The following is a 17556-nucleotide window of genomic DNA, read 5'->3' as shown; positions in this document are numbered from 1 at the left end:
ACATCTGCTGACCATGTGTATGTGAGAAATAAAATTTGATTTGAAACGAGTCCTACATCGACATAACCTGATAGGCAGCTCAGCAAGGAAGTAGCCACTGCTCCAAAACCACCATTACAAAGCTAGACTACGGTTTGCAACTGCACATGGAGACAAAGATCATACTTTTTGGATAAATGTCCTCTGGTCTGATGAGACAAAAATAGAACTCTTTGGCCATAATGACCATCGTTATGTTTGGTTGAAAAAGGGGGAGGCTTGCAAGCCGAAGAACACCATCCCAACCGTGAAGCACGGGGGTGGCAGCATCATGTTGTGGGGGTGCTTGCTGCAGGAGGGACTGGTGCACTTCACAAAATAGATGGCATCATGAAGATGGAAAATTATGTGGATATATTGAAGCAATATCTCAAGACATCAGTCAGGAAGTTAAAGCTTGGTCACAAATGGGTCTTCCAAATGGACAATGACCCCAAGCATACTTTCAAAGTTGTGGCAAAACGGCTTAAGGACAACAAAGTCAAGGTATTGGAGTGGCAATCACAAAGCCTTGACCTCAATCTCAAAGAAAATATGTGGGCAGACCTGAAAAAGAGTGTGCGAGCAAGGAGGCCTACAAACCTGACTCAGTTACACCAGCTCTGTCAGAAGGAATTCACCCAACTTATTGTGGGAAGCTTGTGGAAGGCTACCTGAAACATTTGACCCAAATTAAACAATTTAAAGGCAATGCTACCAAATACTAATTGAGTGTATGTAAACTTCTGACCCACTGGGAATGTGATGAAATAAATAAAAGCTGAAATAAATCATTCTCTCTACTATTATTCTGACATTTTACATTCTTAAAATAAAGCGGTGATCCTAACTGGTTTAAGACAGGGAATTTTACTAGGATTAAATGTCTGAGTTTAAAAACTTGAGTTTAAATGTATTTGGCTAAGGCAAATGTAAAATTCGACTTCAACTGTATGTATGTGTGTGTGTGTGTGTGTGTGTGTGTGTGTGTGTGTGTGTGTGTGTGTGTATGTATGTATATAAAATAAATACATTTTAAAAGAAAGAAATAAAAAATTTGGCCTGATTAATCGGTATCGGCTTTTTCTGGTCGTCCAATACTCGGTATTGGCGTTGAAAAATCATAATCCGTCACTTTTTTATTTTTATTTCACCTTTATTTACTTAACCAGGTAGGCTAGTTGAGAACACATTTACTTAACCAGGTAGGCTAGTTGAGAACACATTTATTTAACCAGGTAGGCTAGTTGAGAACACATTTACTTAACCAGGTAGGCTAGTTGAGAACACATTTATTTAACCAGGTAGGCTAGTTGAGAACACCTTTATTTAACCAGGTAGGCTAGTTGAGAACACATTTATTTAACCAGGTAGGCTAGTTGAGAACACATTTATTTAACCAGGTAGGCTAGTTGAGAACACATTTACTTAACCAGGTAGGCCAGTTGAGAACACCTTTATTTAACCAGGTAGGCTAGTTGAGAACACCTTTATTTAACCAGGTAGGCCAGTTGAGAACACCTTTATTTAACCAGGTAGGCTAGTTGAGAACACATTTACTTAACCAGGTAGGCTAGTTGAGAACACATTTATTTAACCAGGTAGGCTAGTTGAGAACACCTTTATTTAACCAGGTAGGCTAGTTGAGAACACCTTTATTTAACCAGGTAGGCTAGTTGAGAACACCTTTATTTAACCAGGTAGGCCAGTTGAGAACACCTTTATTTACTTAACCAGGTAGGCCAGTTGAGAACACCTTTATTTAACCAGGTAGGCTAGTTGAGAACACCTTTATTTAACCAGGTAGGCCAGTTGAGAACACCTTTATTTAACCAGGTAGGCTAGTTGAGAACACATTTATTTAACCAGGTAGGCCAGTTGAGAACACCTTTATTTAACCAGGTAGGCCAGTTGAGAACACCTTTATTTAACCAGGTAGGCTAGTTGAGAACACCTTTATTTAACCAGGTAGGCTAGTTGAGAACACCTTTATTTAACCAGGTAGGCTAGTTGAGAACACATTTATTTAACCAGGTAGGCCAGTTGAGAACACATTTATTTAACCAGGTAGGCCAGTTGAGAACACCTTTATTTAACCAGGTAGGCTAGTTGAGAACACCTTTATTTAACCAGGTAGGCTAGTTGAGAACACCTTTATTTAAACAGGTAGGCCAGTTGAGAACACCTTTATTTAACCAGGTAGGCTAGTTGAGAACACATTTATTTAACCAGGTAGGCCAGTTGAGAACACCTTTATTTAACCAGGTAGGCTAGTTGAGAACACCTTTATTTAACCAGGTAGGCCAGTTGAGAACACATTTATTTAACCAGGTAGGCCAGTTGAGAACACCTTTATTTAACCAGGTAGGCTAGTTGAGAACACCTTTATTTAACCAGGTAGGCTAGTTGAGAACACCTTTATTTAAACAGGTAGGCCAGTTGAGAACACCTTTATTTAACCAGGTAGGCTAGTTGAGAACACATTTATTTAACCAGGTAGGCCAGTTGAGAACACCTTTATTTAACCAGGTAGGCTAGTTGAGAACACCTTTATTTAACCAGGTAGGCTAGTTGAGAACACCTTTATTTAACCAGGTAGACTAGTTGAGAACACATTTATTTAACCAGGTAGGCCAGTTGAGAACACCTTTATTTAACCAGGTAGGCTAGTTGAGAACACCTTTATTTAAACAGGTAGGCTAGTTGAGAACACCTTTATTTAAACAGGTAGGCCAGTTGAGAACACCTTTATTTAACCAGGTAGGCTAGTTGAGAACACATTTATTTAACCAGGTAGGCTAGTTGAGAACACCTTTATTTAACCAGGTAGGCTAGTTGAGAACACCTTTATTTAACCAGGTAGGCTAGTTGAGAACACCTTTATTTAACCAGGTAGGCTAGTTGAGAACACCTTTATTTAACCAGGTAGGCTAGTTGAGAACACATTTATTTAACCAGGTAGGCCAGTTGAGAACACATTTATTTAACCAGGTAGGCCAGTTGAGAACACCTTTATTTAACCAGGTAGGCTAGTTGAGAACACCTTTATTTAACCAGGTAGGCTAGTTGAGAACACCTTTATTTAACCAGGTAGACTAGTTGAGAACACCTTTATTTAAACAGGTAGGCCAGTTGAGAACACCTTTATTTAACCAGGTAGGCTAGTTGAGAACACATTTATTTAACCAGGTAGGCCAGTTGTGAACACATTTATTTAACCAGGTAGGCCAGTTGAGAACACCTTTATTTAACCAGGTAGGCTAGTTGAGAACACCTTTATTTAACCAGGTAGGCTAGTTGAGAACACCTTTATTTAACCAGGTAGGCCAGTTGAGAACACCTTTATTTAACCAGGTAGGCTAGTTGAGAACACATTTATTTAACCAGGTAGGCCAGTTGAGAACACATTTATTTAACCAGGTAGGCCAGTTGAGAACACCTTTATTTAACCAGGTAGGCTAGTTGAGAACACCTTTATTTAACCAGGTAGACTAGTTGAGAACACATTTATTTAACCAGGTAGGCCAGTTGAGAACACCTTTATTTAACCAGGTAGGCTAGTTGAGAACACCTTTATTTAAACAGGTAGGCTAGTTGAGAACACCTTTATTTAAACAGGTAGGCCAGTTGAGAACACATTTATTTAACCAGGTAGGCCAGTTGAGAACACCTTTATTTAACCAGGTAGGCTAGTTGAGAACACCTTTATTTAACCAGGTAGGCTAGTTGAGAACACCTTTATTTAACCAGGTAGGCTAGTTGAGAACACCTTTATTTAACCAGGTAGGCTAGTTGAGAACACCTTTATTTAACCAGGTAGGCTAGTTGAGAACACATTTATTTAACCAGGTAGGCCAGTTGAGAACACATTTATTTAACCAGGTAGGCCAGTTGAGAACACCTTTATTTAACCAGGTAGGCTAGTTGAGAACACCTTTATTTAACCAGGTAGACCAGTTGAGAACACCTTTATTTAACCAGGTAGGCTAGTTGAGAACACCTTTATTTAAACAGGTAGGCCAGTTGAGAACACCTTTATTTAACCAGGTAGGCTAGTTGAGAACACATTTATTTAACCAGGTAGGCCAGTTGAGAACACATTTATTTAACCAGGTAGGCCAGTTGAGAACACCTTTATTTAACCAGGTAGGCTAGTTGAGAACACCTTTATTTAACCAGGTAGGCCAGTTGAGAACACCTTTATTTAACCAGGTAGGCTAGTTGAGAACACCTTTATTTACATAACCAGGTAGGCCAGTTGAGAACACCTTTATTTAACCAGGTAGGCCAGTTGAGAACACCTTTATTTAACCAGGTAGGCTAGTTGAGAACACCTTTATTTAACCAGGTAGGCTAGTTGAGAACACCTTTATTTAACCAGGTATGACGGATCACCACCTCAAGCTGAACCTCGGCAAGACGGAGCTGCTCTTCCTCCCGGGGAAGGACTTTCCGTTCCATGATCTCGCCATCACGGTTGACAACTCCATTGTGTCCTCCTCCCAGAGCGCTAAGAACCTTGGCGTGATCCTGGACAACACCCTGTCGTTCTCAACTAACATCAAGGCGGTGGCCCGTTCCTGTAGGTTCATGCTCTACAACATCCGCAGAGTACGACCCTGCCTCACACAGGAAGCGGCGCAGGTCCTAATCCAGGCACTTGTCATCTCCCGTCTGGATTACTGCAACTCGCTGTTGGCTGGGCTCCCTGCCTGTGCCATTAAACCCTTACAACTCATCCAGAACGCCGCAGCCCGTCTGGTGTTCAACCTTCCCAAGTTCTCTCACGTCACCCCGCTCCTCCGCTCTCTCCACTGGCTTCCAGTTGAAGCTCGCATCCGCTACAAGACCATGGTGCTTGCCTACGGAGCTGTGAGGGGAACGGCACCTCAGTACCTCCAGGCTCTGATCAGGCCCTACACCCAAACAAGGGCACTGCGTTCATCCACCTCTGGCCTGCTCGCCTCCCTACCACTGAGGAAGTACAGTTCCCGCTCAGCCCAGTCAAAACTGTTAGCTGCTCTGGTTCCCCAATGGTGGAACACACTCCCTCACGACGCCAGGACAGCGGAGTCAATCACCACCTTCCGGAGACACCTGAAATCCCGCCTCTTTAAGGAATACCTAGGATAGGATAAAGTAATCCTTCTCACCCCCCCCCCCCTTAAAAGATTTAGATGCACTATTGTAAAGTGGCTGTTCCACTGGATGTCATAAGGTGAATGCACCAATTTGTAAGTCGCTCTGGATAAGAGCGTCTGCTAAATGACTTAAATGTAAATGTAGGTAGGCTAGTTGAGAACAAGTTCTCCTTTGCAACTACGACCTGGCCAAGATAAAGCAAAGCAGTGTGACACAGACAACAACACAGAGTTACACATGGAGTAAACAAACAAGCCAATAACACAAACAAGTCAATTGCACAGTAGAGAAATCTTATACAGTGTGTGCAAAAGGCATGAGGAGGTAGGCAATAAATAGGCCATAGGAGGGAATAATTACAATTTAACAGATTAACACTGGAGTGATAAATGAGCAGATGATGATGTGCAAGTAGAGATAATTGTGTGCAAAAGAACAGAAAAGTAAATAAAATAAAAACAGTATTGGGATGAGGTAGGTAGATTGGGTGGGCTTTTTACAGATGGACTATGTACAGCTGCAGTGATCGGTTAGCTGCTCAGATAGTTGATGTTTAAAGTTGGTGAGAGAAATAAAAGTCTCCAACTTCAGCGATTTTTGCAATTCGTTCCAGTCACTGGCAGCAGAGAACTGGAAGGAAAGGCGGCCAAAAGAGGTTTTGGCTTTGGGGGTGACCAGTGAGATATACCTGCTGGAACGTGTGCTACGGGTGTGTGTTGCCATCGTGACCAGTGAACTGAGATAAGGTGGAGCTTTACCTAGCATAGACTTATAGATGACCTGGAGCCAGTGGGTCTGGCGACGAAAATGTAGCGAGGGCCAGCCGACGAGAGCATACAGGTCGCAGTGGTGGGTGGTATAAGGTGATTTGGTAACAAAACGGATGGCACTGTGATAGACTGCATCCAGTTTGCTGAGTAGAGTGTTGGAAGCTATTTTCTAGATGACATCGCCGAAGTCGAGGATCGGTATGATAAGTCAGTTTTACTCGGGTAAGTTTGGCGGCATGAGTGAAGGGGGCTTTGTTGTGAAATAGTAAGCCGATTCTAGATTTGATTTTGGGTTGGAGATGTTTAATATGAGTGTGGAAGGAGAGTTTACAGTCTAGCCAGACACCTAGGTATTTATAGTTGTCCACATATTCTAGGTCGGAACCGTCCAGGGTGGTGATGCTACTCGGGCGGGCGGGGGCGGGCAGCGAACGGTTGAAAAGCATGCATTTGGTTTTACTAGTGTTTAAGAGCAGTTGGAGGCCACGGAAGGAGTGTTGTATGGCATTGAAGCTCGTTTGGAGGTTAGATAGCACAGTGTCCAAGGAAGGGCCGGAAGTATACAGAATGGTGTCGTCTGCGTAGAGGTGGATCAGGGAATTGCCCGCAGCAAGAGTGACATCATTGATATATACAGAGAAAAGAGTCGGCCCGAGAATTGAACCCACCCTGCGGTACCCCCATAGAGACCACCAGAGGTCCGGACAACATGCCCTCCGATTTGACACACTGAACTCTGTCTGCAAAGTAGTTGGTGAACCAGGCCAGGCAGTCGTCAGAAAAACCAAGGCTATTGAGTCTGCTGAAAATAATACGGTGATTGACAGAGTCGAAAGCCTTGGCCAGGTCAATGAAGACGGCTGCACAGTACTGTCTTTTATCGATGGCGGTTATGATATCGTTTAGTACCTTGAGCGTGGCTGAGGTGCACCCGTGACCGGCTCGGAAGCCGGATTGCACAGCGGAGAAGGTATGGTGGGATTCGAAATGCTCAGTGATCTGTTTATAAACTTTGTATCCAAAGACTTTAGATGGGCAGGGCAGGATGGATAGAGGTCTGTAACAGTTTGGGTCTAGGGTGTCACCCCCTTTGAAGAGGCGGTTGACTGCGGCAGCTTTCCAATCTTTAGGGATCTCGGACGATACAAAAGAGGTTGAACAAGCTGGTAATAGGGGTTGAAACAATGGCGGTGGATTGTTTTAGAAAGAGAGGGTCCAGATTGTCTAGCCCAGCTGATTTGTACTGGTCCAGGTTTTGCAGCTCTTTCAGAACATCTGCTGTCTGGATATGGGTGAAGGAGAAGCTGGGGAGGTTTGGGCGAGTAGCTGCGAGGGGGCGAAGCTGTTGGCCGGGGTTGGAGTAGCCAGGAGGAAGGCATGGCCAGCCGTTGAGAAATGCTTTTTGAAATGTTCGATTATCATGGATTTATCAGTGGTGACCGTGTTACCTAGCCTCAGTGCAGTGGCAGCTGGGAGGAGGTGGTCTTGTTCTCCATGGACTTTACAGTGTCCCAAAACGTTTTGGAGCTACAGGATGCGAATTTCTGCTTGAAAAAGCTAGCCTTTGCTTTCCTGACTGACTGCGTGTATTGGTTCCTGACTTCCTTGAACAGTTGTATATCGTGGGGACTATTCGATGCTATGGCAGTCCGCCACAGGATGTTTTTGTGCTGGTCAAGGGCAGTCAGGTCTGGAGTGAACCAAGGGCTATATCTGTTCTTAGTTCTGCATTTTTTTTTGAACGGGGCATGCTTATCTAAGATGGTGAGGAAATGACTTTTAAAGAATGACCGGGCATCCTGGACTGACGGGATGAGGTCAATGTCCTTCCAGGATACCCGGGCCAGGTCGATTAGAAAGGCCTGCTCGCAGAAATGTTTTAGGGAGCGTTTGACAGTGATGAGGGGTGGTCATTTGACTGCGGAACGATAGCGGATACAGGCACTGAGGCAGTGATCCTGATTGAAAACAGCGGAGAGGTATTTGGAGGGCAAGTTGGTCAGGATAATGTCTATGAGGGTGCCCATGTTAACAGATTTGGGGTTGTACCTGGTGGGTTCCTTGATGATTTGTGTGAGATTGAGGGCATTTAGCTTAGATTGTAGGACTGCCGGGGTGTCCCATATCCCAGTTTAGGTCACCTAACAGAACGATCTCTGAAGCTAGATGGGAGGTGATCAATTCACAAATGGTGTCCAGGTCACAGCTGGGAGTGGAGGGGGGTCGATAGCAGGCGGCAACAGTGAGAGACATTTCTGGAGAGGTTAATTTTTTAAATTAGAAGTTCAAACTGTTTGGATATAGACCTGGAAAGTATGACTTTGCAAGCTATCTCTGCAGTAGATTGCAACTCCTCCCCCTTTGGCAGTTCTATCTTGACGGAAAATGTTATAGCTGGGTATGTAAATCTCAGAATTGTTGGTGGCCTTCCTGAGCCAGGATTCAGACACGGCAAGGACATCAGGGTTGGCTAAAGCAGTGAGTAAAACAAACAGGGAGGAGGCTTCTGATGTTGACATGCATGAAACCAAGGTTTTTTCGATCACAGAAGTCAACAAATGAGGGTGCCCTGGGACACGCGGGCCTGGGTTTACCCCCACATCACCAGAGGACCAGGGGAGGAGTAGGATGAGGGTACGGCTAAAGGCTATCAAAACTGGTCGCCTAGAGCGTTGGGGACAAAGAATAAAAGGAGCCAATTTCTGAGCATGGTAGAATATATTCAGGGCATAATGTGCAGACAGGGGTATGGTGGGGTGCGGGTACAGCTGAGGTAAGCCCGGGCACTGGGTGATGATAAGAGAGGTTGTATCTCTGGATAAACTGGTTATAATGGGTGAGGTCACCGCATGTGTGGGAGGTGTCACAAAGGAGTTATCACGAGCCTAATTCTGTTGCCCGTCCTTCTCCCTGGAGAGTGCACTCTAACAGAACACCTACCTACCACATGGATATCAGAGGATCCAAACATACAACAGCCTTAATGTATGTTATTTGTGTTGTTACGAACAGAACATCGACTCCTCCAATGTGAGTAGTTTAACATATGATAAAACGAGATACGATCTCTGCACAGCTGTCATTAGAAGAACAAGTCATTTTTCTAATCAGAATCACACATCTTCTAACCTGAACCCAACAGCCTTTCACCAAACCAGAGAGAACGGAAACAAAGACACTGACACAGAAGAAAACAAGCCTCATTCAGGAGCAGTGTGTGTGTCTAAGAAAGAACGAGAGAGAGAGAGAAGGTAATGGGAGTGTGTATGTGCAGGTAGCATGATGTTTACTATAAGCACCCTTTATTTGTGCCAGTCTGAAAATGCCATACATGCTTGACAATACAGACAGGACAAACTTGGTGTACAGGTTTTAAAAGTTGCTCTAAACAGTCTCACTTCTGGGGACATTTTTCTCATTCTTTTTTGGGGGGGAAACAATTGCTCTCTTTCTGTTGTTATTCCTATGACAGAGGTTGGTTTGCCCCGGCCGGACCGGACCAGAGCAGGCCAGACCAGGCCAGACCAGAGCAGGCCAGAGCAGAGCAGGCCAGAGCAGAGCAGGCCAGAGCAGAGCAGGCCAGACCACAGTCAGGGGTGGAAAGGGAAGTAAGTGTCAGGGGAATCGAGACACAATGGAAACTGGAAATGAACAAAGCACAAGCTCCTGATTTCAAAACAAAGAGGATGGAATATGTTCTGGGATTCCTCCAATGGCATTGAGAAGAACACCACATCAGTCACTGGCTTCGTCAATAAGTGTATCGATGACGTCGTCCCCACATAGACCGTACGTACATACCCCAAACAGAAGCCATGGATTACAGGCAACATTCGCACTGAGCTAAAGGGTAGAGCTGCCGCTTTCAAGAAGCGGGACTCTAAACTGGAAGCTTATAAGAAATCTCGCTATGCCCTCTGATGAACCAGCAAACAGGCAAAGCGTCAATTCAGGACTAAGATCGAATCGTACAACACCGACGTGTGGCTATTACAGACTACACAGGGAAGCACAGCCGAGAGCTGCCCACTAACACGACCCTACCAGACGAGCTAAATTACTTCAATGCTAGCTTCGAGGCAAGTAACACTGAAACATGCATGAGAGCATCAGCTGTTCCGGACGACTGCGTGATCACACTCTCTGCAGCCGATATGAGTAAGACCTTAAAACAAGTCAACATTCACAAGGCCACTGGGCCATACGGATTACCAGGACTGGTACTGTGAACATGCGCTGACCAACTGGCAAGTGTCTTCACTGACATTTTCAACCTTTCCCTGTCTGAGTCTGTAATACCAACATGTTTCAAGCAGACCACCATAGTCCCTGTGCCAAAGAACACTAAGATAACCTGCCTAAATGACTACTGACCCGTAGCACTCACGCCTGTAGCCATGAAGTGCTTTGAAAGGCTGGTCATGGCTCACATCAACACCATTATCCCAGAAACCCTAGACCCACTCCAATTTGCATACCGCACCAACAGATACACAGATGACGCAATCTCTATTGCATTCCACACTGCTCTTTCTCACCTGGACAAAAGGAACACCAACATGAGAATGCTATTCATTGACTACAGCTCAGCGTTCAACACCATAGTGCCCTCAAAGCTCATCACTAAGCTAAGAACACTGGGACTAAACACCTCCCTCTGCAACTGGATCCTGGACTTCCTGACGGGCCGCCCCCAGATGGTAAGGGTAGGAAACAACACATCCACCACTCTGATCCTCAACACAGAGGGCCCTCAGGGATGCATGATCAGTCCCCTCCTGTACTCCCTGTTTACTCATGGCTGCACGGCCAGGCACGACTCCAACACCATCATTAAATTTGCAGATGACAACAGTGGTAGGTCTGATCACCGACAATGATGAGACAGCCTATAGGGAGGAGGTCAGAGACCTGACCGTGTGGTGCAAGGACAACAACTTCTCCCTCAACATGATCAAGACAAAGGAGATGATTGTGTACTACAGTAAAAGGAGGACCGATCACACCCCCATTCTCATCGACAGGGCTGTACACCTGGTGACCTGGTCAGCGTGCACTTCGCCCGGCCCGCCACAGGAGTCGCTAATGCGCGATGAGACAAGGATATCCCTGCCGGCCAAACCTTCCTTAACCCGGGAGATGCTGGGCTAATTGTGCGCCGCCCCATGGGTTTCCCGGTCGCGGCCAGCTGCTACAGAGCCTGGGCTCTAACCCAGACCGAGCACACCCCCATTCTCATCAACGGGGCTGTAGTGGAGCAGGTTGAGAGCTTCAAGTTCCTTGGCGTCCACATCACCAACAAACTAACATTGTCCAAGCACACCAAGACAGTCCTGAAGAGGGCACAACAAAACCTATTCCCCCTCAAGAGACTGAAAATATTTGGCAAGGGTCCTCAGATCCTCAAAAGGTTTTACAGCTGCACCAACGAGAGCATCCTGACGGGTTGCATCACAGCCTGGCATGGCAACTACTCGGCCTTAGACCGCAAGGCGCTACAGAGTTTAGTGCGAATGGCCCAGTACATCACAGGGGCCAAGCCTCCTGCCACCCAGGACCTCAATACCAGGCGGTGTCAGAGGAAGGCCCTGAAAATAGTCAAAAGACTCCAGCCACCCCAGTCATAGACTGTTCTCTCTGCTACCGCATGGCAAGCAGTACCGGAGCACCAAGTCTAAGTCCAAGAGGCTTCTAAACAGCTTCTACCCCCAAGCCAGAAGACTCATGAACAGCTAATCAAATGGCCACCCAGACTATTTGCGTTGCCCCCCCTCACACTGTTGCTACTCTCTGCTATTGTCTATGCAAAGCCACTTTAATAACTCTACATGTACATAATTACCTACATTTCCTCAACATACCCCCGCACATTGACTCTGTACCGGTACCCCCTGTATATAGCCCCACTATTGTTATTTACTGCTGCTCTTTAATTAATTTGTTATTCTTATCTCTTACTTCTTTAGGGATTTTCTTAAAACAGCATTGTTGGTTAAGGGCTTGTAAGTAAGTATTTCACTGTAAGGTCTACCTGTTGTATTCGGCACATGTGACAAATACAATTTGACTTGACAGAGGGAGTGACAATGTGTGTGTGTGTGTGTGTGAGAGAGAGATAGAGAATCTGCTTCATGTGCAACAGCTAACTTAATTGAGTTGAGCTATTTCATGTGATGTTGCACTGGGCTTTTAAACAAGTTGACAATGTCCTGTGTCAGCTATGACAATAATGTCTGGGCAGAGGCTTTTTTCCATAGTTAATAACCTCTCTTTGATCGACCTCAACTGAATGACGTTAAAGACGTATCTGTACCACAGATAGTATCTGTACCACACACACGGTCCTGAAGTTGTACCTCTGTGTGGAAGCGTCTGCGTTCGCTGCGGCCCTGCCTGGCTCCTGTCCTCCCAGCCTCCTCCAACTCCATCCTCTCTGGATTCTCCAGCTCCAACGCCTCCAGCTTCTCTATCACCCCAGATCGGCTGGAACACACAGGGAACAAGAGTAGAGGTCAGAGGTGAAGGGTAGAGGTCAGAGGTGAAGAGTAGAGGTCAGAGGTGAAGAGTAGAGGTCAGAGGTTAGGAGTAGAGATCAGAGGTGAAGAGCAGAGGTCAGAGGTGAAGGGTAGAGATCAGAGGTGAAGAGTAGAGGTCAGAGGTGAAGAGTAGAGGTCAGAGGTGAAGGGTAGAGATCAGAGGTGAAGAGTAGAGGTCAGAAGTGAAGAGTCAGGTGCCTTTATTTGAACTTTCATTACATCTTCATCCTTCCTGTGGATTAAAGAAATGGATACAGCGAAAGAGAATTCCTTCTCAGTGGAGAGAATAAAACAACTTTATTGGATAGTGCAGCTTTGTGTGTGTGTGTGTGTGTGTGTGTGTGTGTGTGTGTGTGTGTGTGTGTGTGTGTGTGTGTGTGTGTGTGTGTGTGTGTGTGTGTGGTGTGTGTGTGTGTGTGTGTGAGTGTGTTTGTTCACCAAGTAAACATTACATAATCCACATGCATATAAATTAATATTACAATAGACTGCTACATGAAACTGATTAACAGACATGATGACATTGAGAAGGACAGGCTCCTACTCCTGTGACCGTGTTCAAACTTCCACAAACACACACAGATACACCACACCGACAGCCTTCCTCCACACAGATACACCGACAGCCTTCCTCCACACACAGATACACCGACAGCCTTCCTCCACACACAGATACACCGACAGCCTTCCTCCACACACAGATACACCGACAGCCTTCCTCCACACACAGATACACCGACAGCCTTCCTCCACACACAGATACACCGACAGCCTTCCTCCACACACAGATACACCGACAGCCTTCCTCCACACACAGATACACCACACCGACAGCCTTCCTCCACACAGATACACCGACAGCCTTCCTCCACACACAGATACACCGACAGCCTTCCTCCACACACAGATACACCGACAGCCTTCCTCCACACACAGATACACCACACCGACAGCCTTCCTCCACACACAGATACACCGACAGCCTTCCTCCACACACAGATACACCGACAGCCTTCCTCCACACACAGATACACCGACAGCCTTCCTCCACACACAGATACACCGACAGCCTTCCTCCACACACAGATACACCGACAGCCTTCCTCCACACAGATACACCGACAGCCTTCCTCCACACACAGATACACAACACAGCCTTCCTCCACACACAGATACACCGACAGCCTTCCTCCACACACAGATACACCGACAGCCTTCCTCCACACAGATACACCGACAGCCTTCCTCCACACAGATACACCGACAGCCTTCCTCCACACACAGATACACCGACAGCCTTCCTCCACACACAGATACACCGACAGCCTTCCTCCACACACAGATACACCGACAGCCTTCCTCCACACACAGATACACCACACCGACAGCCTTCCTCCACACACAGATACACCGACAGCCTTCCTCCAAACACAGATACACCACACCGACAGCCTTCCTCCACACACAGATACACCACACCGACAGCCTTCCTCCACACACAGATACACCGACAGCCTTCCTCCACACACAGATACACCACACCGACAGCCTTCCTCCACACACAGATACACCGACAGCCTTCCTCCACACACAGATACACCGACAGCCTTCCTCCACACAGATACACCGACAGCCTTCCTCCACACACAGACAGCCTTCCTCCACACACAGATACACCGACAGCCTTCCTCCACACACAGATACACCGACAGCCTTTGTGTGTGTGTGTGTGTGTGTGTGTGTGTGTGTGTGTGTGTGTGTGTGTGTGTGTGTGTGTGTGTGTGTGGGGATTGTTCACCAAGTAAACATTACATAATCCACATGCATGTAAATTAATATTACAATAGACTGCTACATGAAACTGATTAACAGACATGATGACATTGAGAAGGACAGGCTCCTACTCCTGTGACCGTGTTCAAACTTCCACAAACACACACAGATACACCACACCGACAGCCTTCCTCCACACACAGATACACCGACAGCCTTCCTCCACACACAGATACACCGACAGCCTTCCTCCACACACAGATACACCGACAGCCTTCCTCCACACACAGATACACCACACCGACAGCCTTCCTCCACACACAGATACACCACACCGACAGCCTTCCTCCACACAGATACACCGACAGCCTTCCTCCACACAGATACACCGACAGCCTTCCTCCACACACAGATACACTGACAGCCTTCCTCCACACACAGATACACCACACCGACAGCCTTCCTCCACACAGATACACCGACAGCCTTCCTCCACACACAGATACACCGACAGCCTTCCTCCACACACAGAAACACCGACAGCCTTCCTCCACACACAGATACACCGACAGCCTTCCTCCACACAGATACACCGACAGCCTTCCTCCACACAGATACACAGACAGCCTTCCTCCACACACAGATACACCGACAGCCTTCCTCCACACACAGATACACCGACAGCCTTCCTCCACACAGATACACCGACAGCCTTCCTCCACACAGATACACCGACAGCCTTCCTCCACACACAGATACACCGACAGCCTTCCTCCACACACAGATACACCGACAGCCTTCCTCCACACACAGATACACCGACAGCCTTCCTCCACACACAGATACACCACACCGACAGCCTTCCTCCACACACAGATACACCGACAGCCTTCCTCCAAACACAGATACACCACACCGACAGCCTTCCTCCACACACAGATACACCACACCGACAGGCTTCCTCCACACACAGATACACCGACAGCCTTCCTCCACACACAGATACACCACACCGACAGCCTTCCTCCACACACAGATACACCGACAGCCTTCCTCCACACACAGATACACCGACAGCCTTCCTCCACACAGATACACCGACAGCCTTCCTCCACACACAGATACACAGACAGCCTTCCTCCACACACAGATACACCGACAGCCTTCCTCCACACACAGATACACCGACAGCCTTCCTCCACACACAGATACACCGACAGCCTTCCTCCACACACAGATACACCGACAGCCTTCCTCCACACACAGATTTCTTTTGACGCTCTCTTTTGATAAGGAGAATAATTAATTTACGGAGAGCAAGAGTCGCTTTACGGGGAGCGAGAAACCGGTATTGGGCCGTTCGCAATACCCTCTGTAGTGCCTTGAGGCCGAAGTGCGAGCAGTTGTCGTACCAGGCAGTGATACAAACAGTCAGGATACTCTCGATGTTGCAGCTGTAGAACCTTTTGAGGATCTGAGGACCCATTCCAAATCGTTTCAGTCTCTTGAGGGGGAATAGGTTTTGTTGCGCCCTCTCCACGACTGTCTTGGTGTGCTTAGACCATGTTAGTTTGTTGGTGATGTGGATGCCAAGGAGCTTGAAGCTCTCAACCTGCTCCACTACAGCCCCGTCGATGAGAATGGGGATGTGCTCGGTCCTCCTTTTCCTGTAGTCCACAATGATCTCCTTTGTAGCCTCCCGGGTGGTGCAGTGGTCTAAGGCACTGCACTGCAGTGCGAGATGTGCCACCAGAGATTCTGGGTTTGAGCCCAGGCTCTGTCGCAGCCAGCCCATGGGGTGGTGCACAATTGACCCAGTATCTTCCGGGTTAGGGAGGGTTTCGCCGGAAGGGATATCCTTGTCTCATCGCGCACTAGCGATTCCTGTGGGGGGCTTGGCGCAGTGCACGCTGACCAGGTCGCCAGGTGTACGGTGGTTTCCTCCGACACATTGGTGCGGCTGGCTTCTAGGTTAAATGTGCATTATGTCAAGAAAAAGTGCGGCTTGGTTGGGTTGTGTTTTGGAGGACACATGGCTCTTGACCTTCACCTCTCCATAGTCCGTACGGGAGTTGTAGCGATGAGACAAGACTGTAACTACTACCAATTGGATACCACGAAATTGGGGAGAAAAAAGGGGGTTAAAAAAAGAAAGATCTCCTTTGTCTTGATCACGTTGAGGGAGAGGATGTTGTCCTGGCACCACATGGTCAGGTCTCTGACCTCTTCCCTATAGGCTGTCACATCGTTGTCGGTGATCACTGTTGTGTCATCAGCAAACTTAATGATGGTGTTGGAGTCATGCCTGGCAATGCAGTCATGAGTGAACAGGGAGTACAGGAGGGGACTGAGTACGCACCCCTGAGGGGCCCCTGTGTTGAGGATCAGCTTGGCGGATGTGTTGTTACCTATCTGGGGGCGGCCCGTCAGGATGTCCAGGATCTAGTTGCAGAGGGAGGTGTTTCGTTCCAGGATCCTTAGCTTAGTGGTGAGCTTTGAGGGGACTATGGTGTTGAACGCTGAGCTGTAGTCAATGAATAGCATTCTCACGTAGGTGTTCCTTTTGTCCAGGTGGGAAAGGGCAGTGTGGAGTGCAATAGTGATTGCATCATCTGTGTATCTGTTGGTGCAGTATGCAAATTGGAGTGGGTCTAGGGTTTCTGGGATAATGGTGTTGATGTGAGCCATGACCAGCCTTTCAAAGCATTTCATGGCTACAGATGTGAGTGCTACGGGTCGGTTGTCATTTAGGCAGGTTACCTTAGTGTTCTTGGGCATAGGGACTATGGTGGTCTGCTTGAAACATGTTGGTATTACACACTCAGACAGGGAGAGGTTGAAAATGTCAGTGAAGACACATGCCAATTGGTTAGCGCATGCTCGCAGTACACGTCCTGGAAATCTGTCTGGCCTAGCGGCCTTGTGTATGTTGACCTGTTTAAAGGTCTTACTCACATCGGCTGCGGAGAGTGTGATCACACAGTCGTCCGGAACAGCTGATGCTCTCATGCATGTTTCAGTGTTACTTGCCTCGAAGTGAGCAGCTATTTACCTCGTCTGGTAGGCTCGTGTCACTGGGCAGCTCTCAGCTGTGCTTCCCTTTGTAGTCTGTAGTAGTTTGCAAGCCCTGCCATATTCGAAGAGCATCGGAGCCGGTGTTGTACGATTCGATCTTAGTCCTGTATTGACGCTTTACCTGTTTGATGGTTCATCAGAGGGCATAGCGGGATTTCTTATAAGCTTCCAGTTTAGAGTCCCACTCCTTGAAAGGGGCAGATTTCCGTTTAGCTCAGTGCGAATGTTGCCTGTAATCCATG

The 17556-nt window shown here is 47.2% G+C and overlaps 2 protein-coding genes across 4 annotated transcripts in view; one reads left to right on the top strand and one right to left on the bottom strand.

Moving 5' to 3' along the window:
* LOC118376059 (myosin phosphatase Rho-interacting protein-like) overlaps positions 1 to 17556 on the bottom strand; it is a 110677-nt gene that overhangs the window by 30800 nt on the left and 62321 nt on the right. The window contains exon 7 of the mRNA XM_052493714.1: positions 12287 to 12413. Within this exon, the coding sequence (XP_052349674.1) occupies positions 12287 to 12413 (127 nt within the window). The remainder of the gene's footprint in view (positions 1 to 12286; positions 12414 to 17556) is intronic.
* LOC127915093 (uncharacterized) lies at positions 1256 to 6344 on the top strand. 3 transcript variants are annotated; one of them, XM_052493710.1, is made up of 3 exons: positions 1256 to 1920; positions 3274 to 3405; positions 4268 to 6344. In XM_052493710.1, exon 3 carries the CDS (start codon positions 4402 to 4404, stop codon positions 5149 to 5151), a length of 750 nt encoding a protein of 249 aa, XP_052349670.1. In that variant the 5' UTR covers positions 1256 to 1920; positions 3274 to 3405; positions 4268 to 4401; the 3' UTR covers positions 5152 to 6344. The 3 variants fall into 3 exon arrangements, with proteins under 3 accessions (XP_052349670.1, XP_052349664.1, XP_052349656.1); XM_052493704.1 differs by having other exon boundaries at positions 3043 to 3405; XM_052493696.1 differs by having other exon boundaries at positions 2383 to 3405.

The sequence above is a fragment of the Oncorhynchus keta genome, chromosome 3 (genome assembly GCF_023373465.1).
Source record: "Oncorhynchus keta strain PuntledgeMale-10-30-2019 chromosome 3, Oket_V2, whole genome shotgun sequence".
NCBI lineage: Eukaryota > Metazoa > Chordata > Actinopteri > Salmoniformes > Salmonidae > Oncorhynchus > Oncorhynchus keta.
Note: the sequence above shows the minus strand (reverse complement) of the source record. Positions and strands in the feature narration are given on the sequence as shown.